General features: G+C 33.7%; 3 protein-coding genes across 8 annotated transcripts; 2 read left to right on the top strand and 1 right to left on the bottom strand.

Annotated features, from left to right (window-relative positions):
* The first annotated feature begins 1686 nt into the window (after positions 1 to 1686).
* LOC110648345 (uncharacterized) lies at positions 1687 to 5098 on the top strand. Of its 2 annotated transcripts, XM_021802559.2 has the most exons (3): positions 1687 to 2112; positions 3710 to 3733; positions 4535 to 5098. In XM_021802559.2, exons 1-3 carry the CDS (start codon positions 1920 to 1922, stop codon positions 4834 to 4836), a joined length of 519 nt encoding a protein of 172 aa, XP_021658251.2. In that variant the 5' UTR covers positions 1687 to 1919; the 3' UTR covers positions 4837 to 5098. The 2 variants fall into 2 exon arrangements, with proteins under 2 accessions (XP_021658251.2, XP_057988069.1); XM_058132086.1 differs by lacking the exon at positions 3710 to 3733 and having other exon boundaries at positions 1688 to 2112.
* Positions 5099 to 5621: 523 nt separating this feature from the next.
* Positions 5622 to 10207, top strand: LOC110648342 (calmodulin-binding protein 60 E). 3 transcript variants are annotated; one of them, XM_021802556.2, is made up of 8 exons: positions 5753 to 5957; positions 6051 to 6172; positions 6852 to 6927; positions 7317 to 7375; positions 7595 to 8085; positions 8342 to 8502; positions 8635 to 8838; positions 9307 to 10207. In XM_021802556.2, exons 2-8 carry the CDS (start codon positions 6060 to 6062, stop codon positions 10039 to 10041), a joined length of 1839 nt encoding a protein of 612 aa, XP_021658248.2. In that variant the 5' UTR covers positions 5753 to 5957; positions 6051 to 6059; the 3' UTR covers positions 10042 to 10207. The 3 variants fall into 3 exon arrangements, with proteins under 3 accessions (XP_021658247.2, XP_021658248.2, XP_021658249.2); XM_021802555.2 differs by having other exon boundaries at positions 5622 to 6172; XM_021802557.2 differs by lacking the exon at positions 6852 to 6927 and having other exon boundaries at positions 5753 to 6172.
* Positions 10208 to 11529: 1322 nt separating this feature from the next.
* Positions 11530 to 17478, bottom strand: LOC110648348 (two-component response regulator ARR18). Of its 3 annotated transcripts, XM_058132085.1 has the most exons (7): positions 17298 to 17478; positions 16900 to 17042; positions 16278 to 16430; positions 15634 to 16038; positions 15455 to 15531; positions 13829 to 15088; positions 11530 to 11842 (listed from the first exon to the last, which is right to left on the bottom strand). In XM_058132085.1, exons 2-7 carry the CDS (start codon positions 17033 to 17035, stop codon positions 11768 to 11770), a joined length of 2106 nt encoding a protein of 701 aa, XP_057988068.1. In that variant the 5' UTR covers positions 17036 to 17042; positions 17298 to 17478; the 3' UTR covers positions 11530 to 11767. The 3 variants fall into 3 exon arrangements, with proteins under 3 accessions (XP_057988068.1, XP_021658254.2, XP_021658255.2); XM_021802562.2 differs by having other exon boundaries at positions 16900 to 17478; XM_021802563.2 differs by having other exon boundaries at positions 11530 to 11839; positions 16900 to 17477.
* Between the last annotated feature and the right edge of the window lie 292 nt (positions 17479 to 17770).

Here is a 17770-nt window from a genome sequence, read left to right as displayed (position 1 = left end):
TGCATGAAATACTATTATCCATCAAAGTATATTGAAGCAGCTTGTTCAAGTTTTGAATCAAGCTTAGCAGCTTCTCCTAGATTTTAAGAGCTGTAACCCTTGCAAGACTTTTGGTCCATTTGGTTGAAATACTGCTCGTTGGTATCCACCATGTGAGAATTCTGTTAAACTTAACTTAGATGCTATAGTGAGTAATAATCATATCTGTGGATTGGGCTTTTTCATTCATAATAGCAAAGATGAGGTCTTTCTATCTAGCTATTACAAAGTATCTACTTCTTGGTCTATGGAAGATGTTGAGGTTAAGGCTGAATATTTTGACCTATACATTGCTGTAGATCATTGCTTTTGATCCTCTTTGGGTTTAATGAGTCACTTGACCAAGAACCAATTTCTAAGTTTGTATTTCGGCACTAGACTACTGCAGTTGAAATTGCTTTCATCTTCTCTTACTTCTTTCAGTTGCAATCATACTTTTAGAGAAGCTAACAATTGTAGCTCACTTATTAGCTAAATTGGGTTAATTTCATTCATAGTCCCTCAACTTAATTAGTTATATCAGTAATATCCCTCAACTTCGATTTGTATAATAAAAATCTCTAAACTTTAATCTAAGTATCATTAAAATCCCTATAACTTGCTATTACAGGTTTCCAGGTTAATTTATAGTTAAATTTTACTTAACATCCCTTAACTTTGATAAATATACCATAAACATCCTTCAACTTTAATTTTTCTCACTAAAATCTTGAAACTTTAATTTAATAAATAAATAATTTTAAAACAAAATATACTAAATAATAATTAATAATTAAGATTGGATATATTATTTTGTTAATTTAAGAAATAATGACAAAAACTACATACAGTATCAACCTATATAAAAAAAATAAAATCATTCATACTTAATTAGGATTTAAATATTTTCAAAATAAAATAAAATAATTATATGTTATTAATTTTTTTCTTACATTAAAATAAAGTTAAAGAAATTGAGGTAAAATAGACATAAATTTTAGATATTAACCTAAAATTGAATTAAAAAAATAATATATGTAAAAATAATATTTCATATGATAAATTAAATAATTAATTAATTATCAATATTTATAAAAATATTAGACTATTTGTAAAAATAATTTTATTTTAAATAAATTAAAAATAAGTAAAAATTTAAAATTTAAATTGATTATAAAGTTAAGGGATGATTATGATAAATTTATTTAAATTAAGAGACACTAATTAAACTTAGCTATAAATTAACCTGAAAACATATAATAATATATCATAAAAATTTAGTGATACTCAAATTAAAGTTTAGAGATTTTATGATACAAATTAAAATTGAGAAATAATTCTAATATAACTACCTAAGTCAAGAAATTATTAATGAAATCAACCTAGCTAATTTAGTTTTAAGTCTTGATGTTCTAAAAAGTGTATGAATGGACGAACATTTTATAAAAATTTTAAAAATTAAATTTACAATTTCATGCACTATAAAATTCTGTTCATATATATATATATTATTAAATTTAATATATATTTAAATAGTAATTTACTAAAAAATTATTTATAAAATTTAAATATTTAATTTTAAAAACATTTCTTATGTTTAAAATTAATGGTTAAATCCAACTGATTAAAATTATAATCTAACCGAATGATATGGACAAAATAACTGAGTTGAAAAATCGAACCAAAACCATTCCACACAGATTTTCGATTATAGCTTTGATTGCTGAACCTACCCTTTTCGTTAACAGCGAAGTAGATTTAATGCTGAGTATCCATAAATGCATCACCAGTAGATCCCAGTAGATCTCTCACTCGCTATCTCCAAATAGGGGGACAGTGAGACACCCAAACTCCATAGCTCCGTAGTGACATAGATTGCATTGACAGAGAAACAAGCAGAAATGTCAAGGAGATCAGGGGCTTGCTTGAGATGTTGTTTGGTCATATTTGCAGTAATTTCAGCTTTGGCTGTGTGTGGCCCTGCTCTTTATTGGAGATTTAAGAAAACCATTCGACTCTCTGGTTCTAAAATTTCTTGTCCTCCTTGCATCTGTGATTGCCCTCCTCCTTTGTCCCTTCTCAAGATTGCTCCTGGTATTGATCTCTTTCTGTATCTTTTTTTTTTTTGGTGCATCTGGGTTTTCTTTTTTAATATATAATTTGATTGATTCTCTGTTTTGAGTTCAATTGATGGTTACCCTTTTCATCAATTTGAGTTTTTGATCTATTGCTATTCCTAATTTTGGATCCTAAACTCTCTCTTTGCTTTGTTAATGGAATAGTTACATGTTCCTTCTAGGGTATTTTAGATGTACCTACATCTTTAATTTCAATTTTTTTTAACTTATCTGGAAAATTTTCAATTTGGTCTGAGCTCTATCTCACAAAATAAAACCCACTTATTAATTTTTCTGGAGTGAAACTATGGCTACTTGGTTTTCCTTTTTGCGTTTTATAATTGCTGCTGTAACTGGATTTAGATTTCTGTTTCTTTCTTTCTGTGTGACTACGTTGTAGGTAGAAACAGATATTTGTTGTCCAGTGTTGCAAGTTTGATGAACCTGCTTTGAGGTGGATGGAATCAGCAAAATCTGGCCTTATATATTCTTTATATGATCTGAGCGTAAATGATAGTCTTCCTTGCTTTGTTGAATTTGAAATATTACCATAATTGTCCCTCTTTTGCATGCATCTTTCCACTTGGTTTCAGTACTTGAAGCCTTATATGAATATAATTTGATGAATCCAATCAACTATGCACTTTGTTTCCTAGTCATGAAAAGATTTATTATCCATCTTTTATGGTACTTATATTTTGTTTTTGTTCAAAATGTAAATAGCTATGTTCTGGGTTTAGTCCATGCTTGTAGAAATGATACTTGTATGACCATGGCTGATTGCTATCAAAACACTTGAAGAGCCAAGCATGTTCATAAGAAATATTTCAATGAACTGTTTGCTGTCAAAAAATTATTGATCATAGAATTGATTGTTGGCTCTTCTTAAATAGAATTGTTCTAAATTTTGTTTGAGAATGGACTTGATATGATTTTATACATCCTCTTTTTTTTAATTGCGGTTATATGAAACATGCCCTTTAGGACATTACTTTTAGCTGAAACCGTAGGCCTGAGATAGGAAATAGTTTCCAGAGACCTTAATAGGAAATCCATCTATGTGGAACTGCATTGTGATACCTTTTTCTTATATCTCTGCATTTTTTGCTTTCATCGACTATTTTCTTGTCTGTTGTACTCTGCCTATGATGATAGGAGATGCACATATAGATGAGAACATGGAGAACTAGTCCACATTTTTGTTTTTCTCAGAAGTTAATGATGAATGGTTTGATCACTCTGTTATTGGATTTGGCCTAGAATAAAGGCCATCTCTTTGAAGGGAGAATAATTGCCTTCCTGTCTAATTTAAGAAGCTGGCTTTATCGTTCTTTTTTCTTTCTTTTGCATATTTTACAATGCGTAGCTTTGTGTTTAAGCAGCATGCAACTTCATACCAGGATAGAAAATCTACAGTTCAGTTGAAAATTGCTTACAAACTAGGAGCTTTATGTTTTTTATCGACTTGTTAATATTCATTAGCTTATGCTTGCTCAAGAGTTTAAGTTTGAGAAAATCAAAATCTTATGTACTAATATTTGCTTTGTTGGTGCTTTTTCATTCTATGCTTGCAGGGTTAGCCAATCTGTCAGTCACAGGTTAGAACTCATTTTTCTTTCACAACTCCCTTACTCTTTTTCTCTCTCCCTCTCCCCTACACAAACACATAAACAAGTTGCTCGTAGAGTAAAACTAGCACACAGCTATTTTATTGGGTTTTATGATTTCCTGTGCCTGCATTTGAAACTTATATAATCTGGAATTCCACCATCCAACTGCCAAGTGTGTGTGTAGTGGTTTTTTCTCAGTTTGGGTAGTGGAAACTGGGTACCTTTTGTAATTGTTGGGTTTCTCCATTTGTGAATTCATTCTTACCTAAAAATAGTTTGACTAAGCTTACTTCAATGAGCTTGTTAACTCACTGCTATTGGACTCCAAGTTTATGCTTTTAAGGGTATTAGACTTGGGCCCTTTCAACCCGTCAGGCAATTTTGATGACTGGAAAAGGCCTAAAATAGTTTTTTTTGTTAAATGTCCTTTTAAAATTTTTGTTAGAGTTTGATTCAGTTGTTCTTTTGTCCTAACTTCAGTCATGACATGGTTTAATTTGCAATAGTATTCCAATTCAATGTCAATCAACAAAATTAGGCAAACAAGAAAAAAAGAGAATTATACTATTCCCATGTGTTTTTACATTTTCTTCAGACGCCCCTGAGTACAAACTCATCTAGAGGGTCTAATTTAGGATTTGGCAAAAAATTCTGGGCCACCAAAAGCTTCCAACTGTGCTGTTCAGTGACCCTTGTTCCATGTTGTGCTTTCTGGTTTACTGCTAATCTTTCAGATTAGTGGAATCATGATCTCATTGGTATGATTATTAACATATGGTGATATTGCAGATTGTGGAAGTGATGACCCTGATCTCAAAAGGGAGATGGAGAAGCAGTTTGTCGACCTTCTAACGGAGGAGTTGAAATTGCAAGAGGCTGTTGCTGAAGAACATATTCATCACATGAACGTCACTTTTGCTGAAGCAAAGCGGGTGGCTTCCCAATACCAAAGAGAAGCAGAAAAATGTAATGCTGCCACCGAAACATGTGAAGAAGCTAGGGAGCAGGCCGAGGCATTGCTGATCAGGGAGAGGAAAATTACTTCCTTATGGGAGCAACGGGCTCGCCAACTCGGTTGGGAAGGAGAATAATTGTTACATTAAGTGGTGTATATTTTTCCTTTCAGTCGAACCAGGGGAATCACAGCAAGTATTTATATGGGAGGCAAGCAGCTTGTTTGTGTTATCTTGCCAAGGCAAAATTCTCTCTCAAATTGTGTGTGTTCTGAAGGCAAGCAAACGATACATGTATTCATGACATGTTTTAAGTCTGTCAGCTCAAGCAGCTTCCCATGCGTTGTATTTTGTTTTGGTACAATTAGTATTGACTCTTTTAACGAGAGAGTAATTTGATTACGAGAGAGTAATTTTAAGAAATTAATAAAATAAAATAATTTTATGTAAAATAATTGACAGATTAATAAATTAATGTAAAATCTTTAATCTTAGATAGTAATAATTTTTATAAAATTAAATTAAAGTAAAATGAATTTTATAAAAAAATAAAATTTAGTAATTTTATAAAAATATTCGTAATTTTAATCATATTTTTACCTAATATAAGTTAATAAATTTAAAAAAATAATAATAATTTTTGTTTTTTTCATTAATTTTAATCCTCGCAACGTAAAATTATGATGATTCCAATTGCCAAGTGGCTGAGAATTCAGAAATGGATTTTTGCCGCAACAAGTAACAACAAAATGAAAAGATTATGTCAAACTCAGCAATGTCAGTGTCATCCGCATGACAAAAACACAAGAAAGGAAATAAAAAAAGGGGTAGTTTTAGACTTAGAGAAATGAGATGGGACCCAATCCTCCAAGGAATCCGACTTTTCTTCTCATCTAACAGGCAAAAAAGCGGTCAAATGCCAACAGATGATAAGGGTTTCATTTGATTTCACCAACAAACGCGGTTTCAAAGACTTTCAAAGTTCATGCGCTTATACAGCTGTGTCTGTGATTGGTCTTTCTCCCTTCCTTGCTTGCATTAATATAGTGTAAGAAAAGCAACCATTTTTATATTCTGTTTTAGATCTTAGACCATTAAAAGATATCAACTTGGATTGCATCTATCCAAAACTAGCTGACCATCCTTACACTAACCCAGATCCATAAATTGCCATCCAAAGCAGTTTTCTGTTTCTTTTGGGATCTGAAATTTTCAGTCTTTAATCTCTCTCTCTCGCTCTTGGAAATTTCAGTGCAGCGGTAATGTTTCTTGGAGTTTAAGTGGATATTTAGGACAATCTTGGTGTTCTATATTTGGAAAGATAAATCAAAATATTTGGATTTTTTTTCTAGTTTCTATAAATGGAAAATTCAAGGGGCAGGAGTATAGAGAAAAGGGGTTATGAACAGTGTGTTGAAGACGAAGCTGACCACTTGCCTGATCCAAAGAAGGCAAAAATGCCGGCTTTAGCAAGGTTCTTATTTTTTTACTTCTTGTTATTACTTTTTCTTGATGGGTGTTCCTTTTTTTATTCTTGTTGTTAATATTGTTTCATGGTTTGAGCAATTTGTAATTGGTATTGCTTTTGTTTCTTGGCTTGAAAGATTACTTGTGATGTGATGAATTTTGTTAACTAGAACTAGAATCCAAACTGGGTGTCGAACTTAGAGCTTTCTTGGATCAGTTTCTTTCCTTTCAAAACTTAGAAACATGTCTCCTAATTTTGGATGCCCAAACGATCTATATTAGATCCTATTCATGCAATGCTGATGCCTTACTAGCTTATGGATCACATCTCCAAACTTGGCTATGCCAGGTGGAATCACATTTTTAGTTCAGAATTTCAAGTCCAGTGAGTAGATTCAATTGGAAGAGTTATCCCTTGCTTATAGAATGGGTATTAACTCAGTTGCCCTTGTCGGTGGATTGATTCAAAATTCAACTTCAAGTTCAAGTTCAAGCTTGTAAAACTTCAAGTTATAAACATTAACCCTTTGGAATCATGTTTCAACTGCCTTAAACTCGTATCTAATTCGATTGTAATTTTGAAGTTGATATTTATTTCAGTTTGTTTGCCTGGTCTCCACTTTGTGCAAGTTCTGTGGAAAATTTCTGAGTCCATTCCAGTGATATGTGAGTTAATCTATATGCAGTGTTATTGTGGAAGCTTTGAAGGTGGATAGTTTGCAAAGACTTTGCTCGTCTTTGGAGCCTCTATTTCGCAGAATTGTGAGTCATAAATTATTTGTTTTATTATTTTAACAGTTGTTCTGAACCCTTCAGTGGTATAATAGTACTGCTGCTGCTCTATATCTACTACTACATGATTGTATGGTATGGCTGAAGACTGAAGTTACCTATTAGATCTTATTTATAGTTGTAATGGAAATAGTTGGGAGAAAGAGATGTGCAGAAAACATTGATTTCCATTTGATTTAATGCAACATAATGCTAAACAAAAATCATTGATGATATTTGAGTGTTTTCTTGTCATCCAATATTTTGTAGCTGTTGGTTCAATTTATCAATGGCATTATTGTGGCTCAATCTCCTTCTATCTGGTTTAATTCTGTAAGGTTCTTCTTTTGTTGATTTTGGAATTTCAAATGAATGCACAGGTTAGTGAAGAAGTGGAGCGTGCTCTGACAAGAATGGGTCATGCTAAGTTGGCAGCAAGGTAAGCTCCCTAAAATAATTTTAGATGATAAAAATTGATAATCCTCTTTCATTTTACTCTTTAAGAAGGGTTTCTAGTCAGAGGACTCATTGTCTGATGCTAAAAATTAGCTTGTTAGTGAAGTAAGTGATCAGACTAGGGAACTTTCAAATATTCCAAGGGAAATAGACAATTGCCTGAAATATTTGATATCACAAATTGCATTTCTACTTATGGCAGATCACCACCAAAAATACAAGGGCCAGAAGGAAGAAATCTACAGCTTCATTTCAGAACAAGGATGCCACCTCACCTATTCACAGGTGGGAAGGTTGAGGGGGAAAAAGGAGCAGCTATCCATGTTGTCCTGCTAGATGCTACCTCAGGCTGTGTCATGCAAACTGGACCTCAATCAGTTGCAAAACTGAATGTTGTGGTTCTTGAAGGTGACTTCAACGAGGAGGCTGATGAAGATTGGACTGCAGAACACTTTGAAGGCCATGAAGTAAAAGAGCGTGAAGGGAAAAGGCCTCTCCTGACTGGGGATCTACAAGTGACTCTAAAGGAAGGGGTAGGAACTCTTGGAGATCTTACTTTCACTGATAATTCTAGCTGGATAAGGAGCAGAAAGTTCAGGCTTGGTGTTAAGGTTGCTTCTGGATCTTGTGAAGGTGTTCGTGTTCGTGAGGCTAAAACAGAGGCATTTGCTGTTAAAGATCACCGAGGAGAATGTGAGTTTTTCACTTGTTCTTGTTTATGATTGATAGGCTAAAGATAGACTGTTAATGAGACCTTAGACCACAATGTACACTCAAAAAGCTTCTTCGTTAGTTTATGAGAAAGAGCACTAGGTGAATGCAAACAGTCTTGCACTGTATAATGCAGAGAATGCTGGTTGATGATGGTTTGTAATAATATCAGGAGAGTCACAGTCTTCAACAGTCTTGAGCAAGTTTTTCTAATAAATATTTTATGTGTAATTTGCAGTATACAAGAAGCACTATCCACCTGCTTTACATGATGAAGTTTGGAGATTGGACAGAATAGCAAAGGATGGAGCACTGCACAAAAAACTGGTAAAGGCTAAAATTGTAACAGTTGAAGATTTTCTTCGGCTTCTTATGCGGGATCCACAGAAATTGAGAAATGTAAGTATCCTACTCGACCTTTCCTGTTTTTCCGTAAAATGCCACTGGAAAATTCTATTCTCACTTCACATTCTTTCTTTTCTTATTGATTTATTTTATTTTCTGTTTTCCACTTTGATGTTCACAACATAGATACTTGGAAGTGGAATGTCCAATAGGATGTGGGAGAATACTGTGGAGCACGCTAAGACCTGTGTTTTGGGGGGGAAGGTTTATGTTTACTTCTCAGATGTGACTCACAGCACTGGTGTTGTTTTCAACCATATTTATGAACTCAGAGGCCTCATTACTGATGGGCAGTTCCTCCCTTTGGAATCGCTTAACCACAATCAGAAGGTGAGTAATCTACATTCAGAAATCCCAGCCATATCATGCAACATTTAGCATATGATAGATGTAGTTTGAAATAATTTCTCAAAAGGGGTTCCAAAATCAATAAATATGGTGTTCAAATATCTAAAATAATTTGAAATTAGACAAGTGAAGGCAATTTTACAACCATGACAAGAAACAGAGCATGACGCACACTCATTTTGTACAATGCAGTGAAGAGTTGCACCATAATTTTCCTTTTACAGCCATCTGGCTTCTTTATAACTGAATGGTTAGGTAGCTAACTTGTCATAAAAGAGATCTCTAAATCAGACACCGAGTTATGGCAGTTTAGTTGTGATGTTCCTTTACTTAGCTTGTTGGATTGGAACTTGTCTTCAGCAGAACAAGATTTACGACTTAGGAATTGAAGAATTGCATCACCTTTATTTACAAGTAAATTGGCTCATTCATGTTGAATTTTGGCTACAGGTATCAGTGGATTCTCTGGTAAAGCGAGCATATGAAAATTGGCAGCAAGTCATAGAATATGATGGCAAGGTCCTGAACTCCCTAACTAGTACTAAGAACAGGGAAAGAGCCTCAGTTGCACCCATAATAAACAACTATGACACAAATCAGTATATTACTTCTAACCACAACAGGCAGCAGCAATATATCTCATCCGAAATATGTTCGCAAAGCCAATCTGTAAATAACCACACATCAGTTCCTCAGTTAATTGAATTTCCATTTGTGAGGCCTGATCATAATGCAGTCACGACCCTAAATAATCCACAGGCAGCATTAGCTGGTGGTGGCATGGATCACATGTCAATTGGAACTCCTGCTGGGGGTGCTTATTTTGCAGGAGACTGGTCTCAACCGAGGAATGGGCAGGGATCAGAAGACTTCTTTGCTGAAGAAATCCGGCTCAGGAGTTCAGAGATGCTAGAGAGTGATGACATGCAGAGACTTCTCAAAACGTTCAGTATGGGAGTTGGGGTTGGAATGGGTAGTGGTTTTGGTCATCCTGATGAGGCTTGTTACTCTTACAGTATTCAAGCATATGAGCCTCAGATGGATCAAGCATACACACAGGAACGCGGCAGGGGTTCAGGAAAGGCTGTTGTGGGATGGCTTAAGCTGAAAGCAGCTCTGCGCTGGGGGATATTTGTAAGAAAGAAAGCTGCAGAGAGAAGAGCTCAACTGGTTGAGCTTGATTGAGTTGAATGTATTATCTAATTTTAACTTCACTGAGATTGAACCTGTTTAGATGCATTGGAATTCTTAATCCTTTGATTTTTGAGTGTACTATATTCCAGGTGCTGCTTTCTTTGCATTTATTTTGGCTCCATTGCAATTCATTGAATTTTATTTTCTTGATTTTTTATTCATCCATCCATAAAATCTTTAAAATAAGGGATTTAAATGACATTGCCATCAAGTAGAAAATGTGTGTTTTTCTTCTTCTTTCTTCTTCTTTTTTTTTTTTTTTTTTTATGAACAACAATAATTGATTTATGCACTACAACTAAAAAGCGTAAACCTTTATCTTTTAATAGAATTATAAGAACACCATTACTATGGACTTTTTATGTTAGAAGTTGCATATTTTTATGTTATATAAGAGTTTGCTCATAGCCATTTTTTATTTTTTTATTTTTTTTTAAATTAGGAATTTTTAAACTATTAAAATTTAGGTAGAGTAATCAAAATGGCAAATACTTCTTGCCTAATATTAAAATCATATTAAAAGTAACTAAATAAAATTATATAGAAAATATTTTTTTCTCCATTTTACAAAATGTGCCTGGTATAATATTGAAAAGGGTAATTTACTATTTAATCTTTAAGTTTTGAATAAGATTACAATTTGGTGTAAATATTTTTGAATTTGAACAATTTAGTCTCTCATTTATATTTCTATAAAAATTAGAGATCATTTCATCCACTCTTTGACTTTAATTTAAGTTGAAAGATAAATATATCATTTATTCAATTAATTAAAATTTATCATTTGATCTCTAAGTTTTGACTTATATTATAACTTGATTCATGTATTTTAAAAATTAAACGATTTAGTCTTATATTTGATAATTGCTAAAATCATTAGAATTTGTTTTTTTTTTACTAACTTTGTTTTTATTAAAATTTTTTCTTGAATTCTTTTTATAGAACAAAAAAAATTACTTTAATCGATAATAATTAATTTTAATTGAAGAAAAATATAAGTAAAAGATTAAACGTTTGATTTCTAAAATATTAGGATTAAATCATAATATTGATCAAACTTCAAAAGTTAAATAGTAATTTTCACTTTATTGAATAAACAATATATTTATTTTTTTTCACTTAAAGTAACAGAAATATTGGACGGAAAGAACTCTAATTTTGATGGTAACACAAGTGAGGAACTAAATTATTTAATTTCCAAAATCAGGGATCAAAGTTATAATATCAGTTAAAAACCAAAGACCTAATGGTAAATTTCCATATTTAAAACATTTACAACCTGATTATTTAAAAAAAAAAAGTTTAAAAAAAATTGAATTATTTTATCTACAACCTAAATTTGTTTGGCATGTAAGCCATATATGAACAGGCTATGCTCAGCTTATCTGAAAAATAAATGAATTAAACCCAAGTTCAGCTCAAAACAGTGTTAAGAAAGATGAACTATAGTAGATTGAGAAAAAGGAGATTAAGAAAGAATTGAGAAACTAGGAATTCTGCTATCAATATTTAGCAGGAACTAACTATAGTAACAGAGAATAACAAAGAAAGGGGAAGAAGAAAGTACATTGGGAAGAGGGCAGGAAAAGGGAAGATGGGGTTAAAAGAAAATGAAATGCAGAACAAGTTACAAGATGGTACAAATTCCTCCAGATGAGGAGTGGACTTGGGGATTTTGTCTGCCCTGTTTTTCCTCTACAATTCAGCTATAGCAGTCTCACAAACATGATCCGAGGGAGTATGCGTCAAATCCGAACTCTCCATCCATTAGCATTGTTTCATTTTGCTCCTGCTTCAAATAAACAAATGTCAAAGAATGATCAAGAGGCGCACAAGGAAAGAAATGTTCAGAGTAAACGAGTAAAAGAGAAGACGTGAAAGAAACTACTGTTATGTTGGATTCAATTAGAATAGCAGCAGTAGCAATATAAGTACAGATATTTGGACATGTAGTAATAGTTAAGGGGTCTTTCACTGTGCCAGCCATTGCCAACACTTGAATATGGATAGTGATTATACCATAAAATAACTATACTTCGGGTGAATATGGAACTTAGCACTTATAAAAATCTCTCATTTCTTTCACTCTAAACCCAGACCACATGACCTTCAGTGTCAAATGTTATGAAGTTATCAGTAGGAAAATTGTAATGGCTCAAAGATAGCAGATTATGCCCATCCTACTTCACCACAAAGACTGGGCAGAGAGAGACCAGCTTTTCTTTAATAATTTAAACATGACATTTGTGTTCAGCTCTTGCTTTAGCTCACAAGCATCAGAACAAATAAAATTGGTTATGTTTTTCCTGTCAAGTTTTTCATGAACTTTCATGACTTCAATCTCTTTTATCATCATGACCATAAGCAAAATTCCTTGAATCACTTTCTATTATCTGCGCCTAATCAGGATTCATGGCAGCAAATTATTTTATAGAAATGAAACTCAATGTTAAGGTGATTCTGCTGTTCAATATTTTATTAAGCAATGCTTATCTCCAAGTCTTGAAAAAAAAATGTTACTAAAATAAGTTGCCAGAACAAAGTAAGTGCAAACTAACAAAATGAATCGTCAAAATATTAAGTTCATTAAAGCAGTAACTGTACATATCTTAATTAAAACTAAAATATATATATATGCATAATACAGAGAGAGAAAGAGAATGAGTAAATTATATTCTTCTAATACTAGCCATGACACTTCTGGGTTCCTGATATTGGTTAATTGACTACAACAGTAGACATCATGCCAACCAATGTATCAACTCATGCAGCCGTGTACAGTGCAACATTGTAGAACCAATTAATTTCAACTCTCTTCTTTATGCTCAAGGAGCAAAAGTAAATAGATTAAAGAGAGATTAAGATAACTCATGAGCTTGTCTGGTTCACAACAGAATAAAAATACATAGGACCATTTATGGGATGCCCATGATTAAAACCAAATCTAACAGAAAAATTAAGTTTAAAAGTTTATTTTCTCCTGTAACCAACATTTAGTACTATAATTCTGTATTTTAATTTCCTCCTAGAATAATATTTTGGAAGTTAGCCGGTGGTACTAAAATCGAAAAGCAACAAGCTTCTGAAGGTCTTGACCAGAAATAAGAAAATATTCACGAGAATAAAAAAACAAAGGTGAAATCACATTCAATTAGTTCTTTGTGTGCATCATATTAGCACTAACTCAGAGATCATAAATAACAAGTGAATAACAACAAAAGAATCTAATAATGCTATGTGGATTTAAGTATAAAATCTGAAATTTTCCATTAAAAAAATGTTATTTTAAAGATAAAAGGCTCCATTAACAAATTTTAGTATTCACGTCATTTGAAGCAGTTATAAATTTCATGCCACATTTCTGTCTACCAACAATGGCAGGACCCATCTGCCAGCAAAAATAATAATAAAAAAAAAAATCTTGGATTCATATTACTAAGCTGGTATGAATCTAATATGTCCTATCCTTGTGAAACCACCATTTCATAAAGAACTGATAGAGTAAGTTTATTTCAGAAAGATGCAATAGCAGGTAACAACAGCAAGAGTTTAGCAAAGTAAATTGGATTTTGCACATGAAATTAAACAAGCACAACACTTAGTTTCTGTAAGCTTTATGCCCAAAAAAAAAAACGTACCTTATCTAGTATAGCATTGAACATAGACTTCTATTTTTGTTTATCAATATACCACAGCCAACTAAAAATAATGATAGTATAGCAAAAGGAAACATTCAAAAAGATGTAACAGAGACAGCAAGCAAAACATGTGATCATACCCGTTTTATCATCGCATTCATCATATCATCCAAAGACTCATAATTGTTTTGAGCAAAACCATTCTGAGACTTTGTTTGCTCCAAAAGGTAGTCCTCATTGGACCTCATTTTTGGGTCCAAGGCAGAGTTCTCAACTTCACCATGCTGGAAAATGGATGGTGTGACATTATTTAACTGGCCATGCAAAGGCACATCAAACTTCTTTCTCTGGTCCATAGTTTGGCTCAATGAACCCACAACGCCATTGCCAGAAACAAAAGAGTTTATGTTGCTGAATGAATTATTTAGGTTGGGATTATAATCCTGGCTATGTTCTTCCCACCTCTGTCTTGAATTGTAACTCATATTCTGAACAACATCACCCATTGAGCTTGTTTGCCCTTGCATATCTACTCGGGAATCTGAAGGTGTGGCAAGCACACTGGAGGAAGAAAAATCATTCAAGCCATTCCCAATCTGAGAGATGGTGGATGATATATTGTCTCTCAAATTACTTGTGGACAATGAATCATGACTGAATGGTTCACTCAAAGGTAAAGAATTTGTTGTAAATTTGGATAATTGAACAGCACCCTGCCAGTTTTCAGTGCATCTGCTATGATCCAGAAAATTTGACGAGCCATGGACATCAACATCAAAAGACTCCTGATTCAATGAAGGCACACTTAGAGAAGATTGAGTTGCAAATGCTTCCCTACTCTGACTTTGTTGGGGGTTCACTTGTAGCATCAAAGGGTTACTTGTGGAACTGGACACTGTATTATTCAAGCCACCAATTGTCACTCTGCCATCTGAGAAGCTAGTTGCAAGTGTAAAGCCTGCTGTATCATCATTGCGATTAAATTCTCCAATGTGAGTATTGGATTTTGCCTGCAGCTGGTTAGGCTCCACTGATGATTGAACACCTTGAAACAAATTTGCACCTTGGCTTGCAGGCAAAAGAGACGGCTGAAACTTTCCAAGAGTATTAACAGAATTACTCAGGGATTGGGAATGGCCAGACTGGAGAAGACCAGAAGAAGATATAGCTCGCAAGGTTAAACCACCAGGAGAGTTCAATCTGCCAAGCATACCCCCTGGTGTATATGATGATATAGATGTGCTTGAAAGCCTCCCCGGGCCACTCAAAGTGCGAAAATCTCCAAATCCATCCAGTGACCCCATCCGCAAATAAGAGGAATCTTTAGCCCCAAATGCAGCAACCATATTGGCTTGTTGGGATGCTACACTACTGATTCTTTTCAGATAGAGCCTATATTTCTGTAACAAAGTGGAAAACAATAAGTTTCCCTTTCAAACACTTTGGGACCCAAATTACTTGTATTTATGTAATTCATAGTTATGGTATGAATTTCATTAGGCACATCTACTCCAGTTGTCACATATACTTCCAGATTAGTTATAAACTATCTATAACTTAGATACAAATAGTGAGGGCAGTTTGAATTTTCACTAAGCTCAATCTTCAAATGTTTTGCATAATCCTTGAGATCTTACCAAATTTGAGATATTACAAGTGGCATCTGGTTAACCCCATATATTCTAGAACCAGTAACTATTAATTCATTCATGTTCGTGATGTATCTAAGGTTTTGTGCAAAAGAAGCAAATAGGAAAATTTCGAACCTGCAGATGGCTTGCCACATTTTCCCTTGTAAGCCCTTCAACATTCATAAGGTCAAGAATTTTCTTCGGAACAGCCTCTGCAGTAGATTCATTTAAGAGTTAAGGTACAATAAAAAGAAACAAGGGAGTGACAGGTACATAAAAGCGAAAAAACATCACTTCTATGTAGAGGAACTCACTGTCAAGACCCAATTGATTAACAGCTGCAACAAACTTCCTATGCAGCTCCACAGACCAAACAACCCGGGGCTTCTTCTGAGTCCCTGGTTCTTCATTCTCATGTAAATTCTCTTCACCCTCTTCTTCCTCATCTTCATCTTGGTCCTTTCTTTTCCGATTCACTTTTCCATTCTGATCCGCACTACCACTTGATGACACTCCTTGTCCACTTCCTCCTGCTCCATCAAGAGGTTTGTCTTGATTTGGGGACCTATTTTGGTCCTTGGGTTGTAATTTTTTCCTCCTGATCACATGTTGCCATATGTTCTTGAGTTCCTCAATTCTCACAGGCTTTAGCAAGTAGTCAACAGCACCATGTGTAACCCCCTTATATACAAGCTCCTTATCACTATGTGCTGATAACACTGTAAGAAAATTTACAGGGATGTTTAATCTAATCCATCCATTGCTTAAAAGATATTTCATATATATTCTTTAAAAGTTGAAAAGCATGGAGTAATTATGATAAAAAAGTTGCTTAAATTTTCAAAAAAAATAGACATTATATCAAATCCCAAGAAAAGTCACCTAATCTTAATCAAGATTCTTTTACATTTTGGAAAAATAATCAAAAATTGCAAAAGCAAAGAGGGTCCTCGCTTACTGATGACGGGTAGGTCCATTTCAAGCCCCACAAGCTCAAGTAGCTTAAAGCCATCCATGTCAGGCATATTAACATCGCTGATAACCAGATCATACTTATTTTTGTTTTCTCTAAGCATTTTCAGAGCTGCAATTGCTTGATTGGTAGTTGTAACTGCAGATATTATTAATGACAGATGAGAAAAAGGAATCAAAACTCGAAAGAATGTCCATATTGAAAACTGAAAACGCATATATTATGAATATAGATCAATTTACATGGACCACAAATTCCATAAACCCCACAATATTGGGTAACAGTAATATATTCAATTTACTAGCAAAAACCAAAAAAAATAAATACAACAGCAAAAAATAAACCAAAATTAAAAATTTACTAATAATAATAAGAGTTAAAAACCCAACAATCACCAGGCTCAAAATTAGGACAGAATTGCAAATTTAGACTACATATACACAAAAAAAGTGTAACAGAGCACCTTAGCAGAGTGTTTAGTTCCATAGAGAGTTTGGTTTTAAGATCAAATCAACGGAAGAATTGAAAAACAAACGAATCACGTTCCAATATCAAAAGAAAGAGCAAATTCATAAACGTGACACACGGGATGAAACAGAAAATGTACCCTGATACTGGCATTTCCGAAGCAGATTCTCTAAAACTTTAAGGCAAATTGGATCATCATCAACAGCTAGAATACGCATACCAATTGGGAACTTATCTTCATTGACTAAACCACTTCTTTTATCCTCCACAGTCATTGTGAATCTACTAACACGAAACACCCAGATAAGAAAATGAAACAGAGATCACAAACACAAAAAAAGGGTAAACTTTTCCCACAATATTGAAATTAAGACTTGTGTTACTTTAGTTATTAAGCCTTTCTAACAAAACCCAGATGACAAAAATGAGAAAGGAAGAGAGAGACTCAATGGGAGTAGATGAAAAGAAGAAACCGAAAACTCTGAGAGAGGGAGAGGGAGAGAGAATTGAAGCAAATAAAAAAGAAACAAGCTGTACATTTGACAATGATAGTGATGGCCAGAAGAGAGTGAAAGGTGGTTTCAACCCCAACAAAACAGAAATCTATTAGTTCTTCTCCATCTCTCTCTCTCTCTCTCTCTCTCTCTCTTCTGTATTTGTCTTTAGCTTTTTCTTTCCCTTCTTCCTAACAGAACACAAAAGCCTTTCTCTTTTCCTGACATTGTTTATGATTTATATATGATAATGGAGTCCTTCTCTATCTTCTTTTCTCTCTCTCTCCTCTGTCTCCACGAAACCGGTAGACCTTCAAGAAATGATTCTCTGTGTATCATGTACAAAGTATATACTCTATGTTCACCAATCTGAACCGTCCATTTCATTTTGTGGGACCTTTCAAGCTCTTTTTCAGTTGTATATTTATTTAAAGATGGTGCCCCACAAAATTTTGTCAGTTATGATTGTTCCCATCACATAATGTGCTTTTAATGCAAAAATTTGTACGGTGATAA

The sequence above is a fragment of the Hevea brasiliensis genome, chromosome 13 (assembly GCF_030052815.1).
Source record: "Hevea brasiliensis isolate MT/VB/25A 57/8 chromosome 13, ASM3005281v1, whole genome shotgun sequence".
Lineage (NCBI taxonomy): Eukaryota > Viridiplantae > Streptophyta > Magnoliopsida > Malpighiales > Euphorbiaceae > Hevea > Hevea brasiliensis.
Note: the sequence above shows the minus strand (reverse complement) of the source record. Positions and strands in the feature narration are given on the sequence as shown.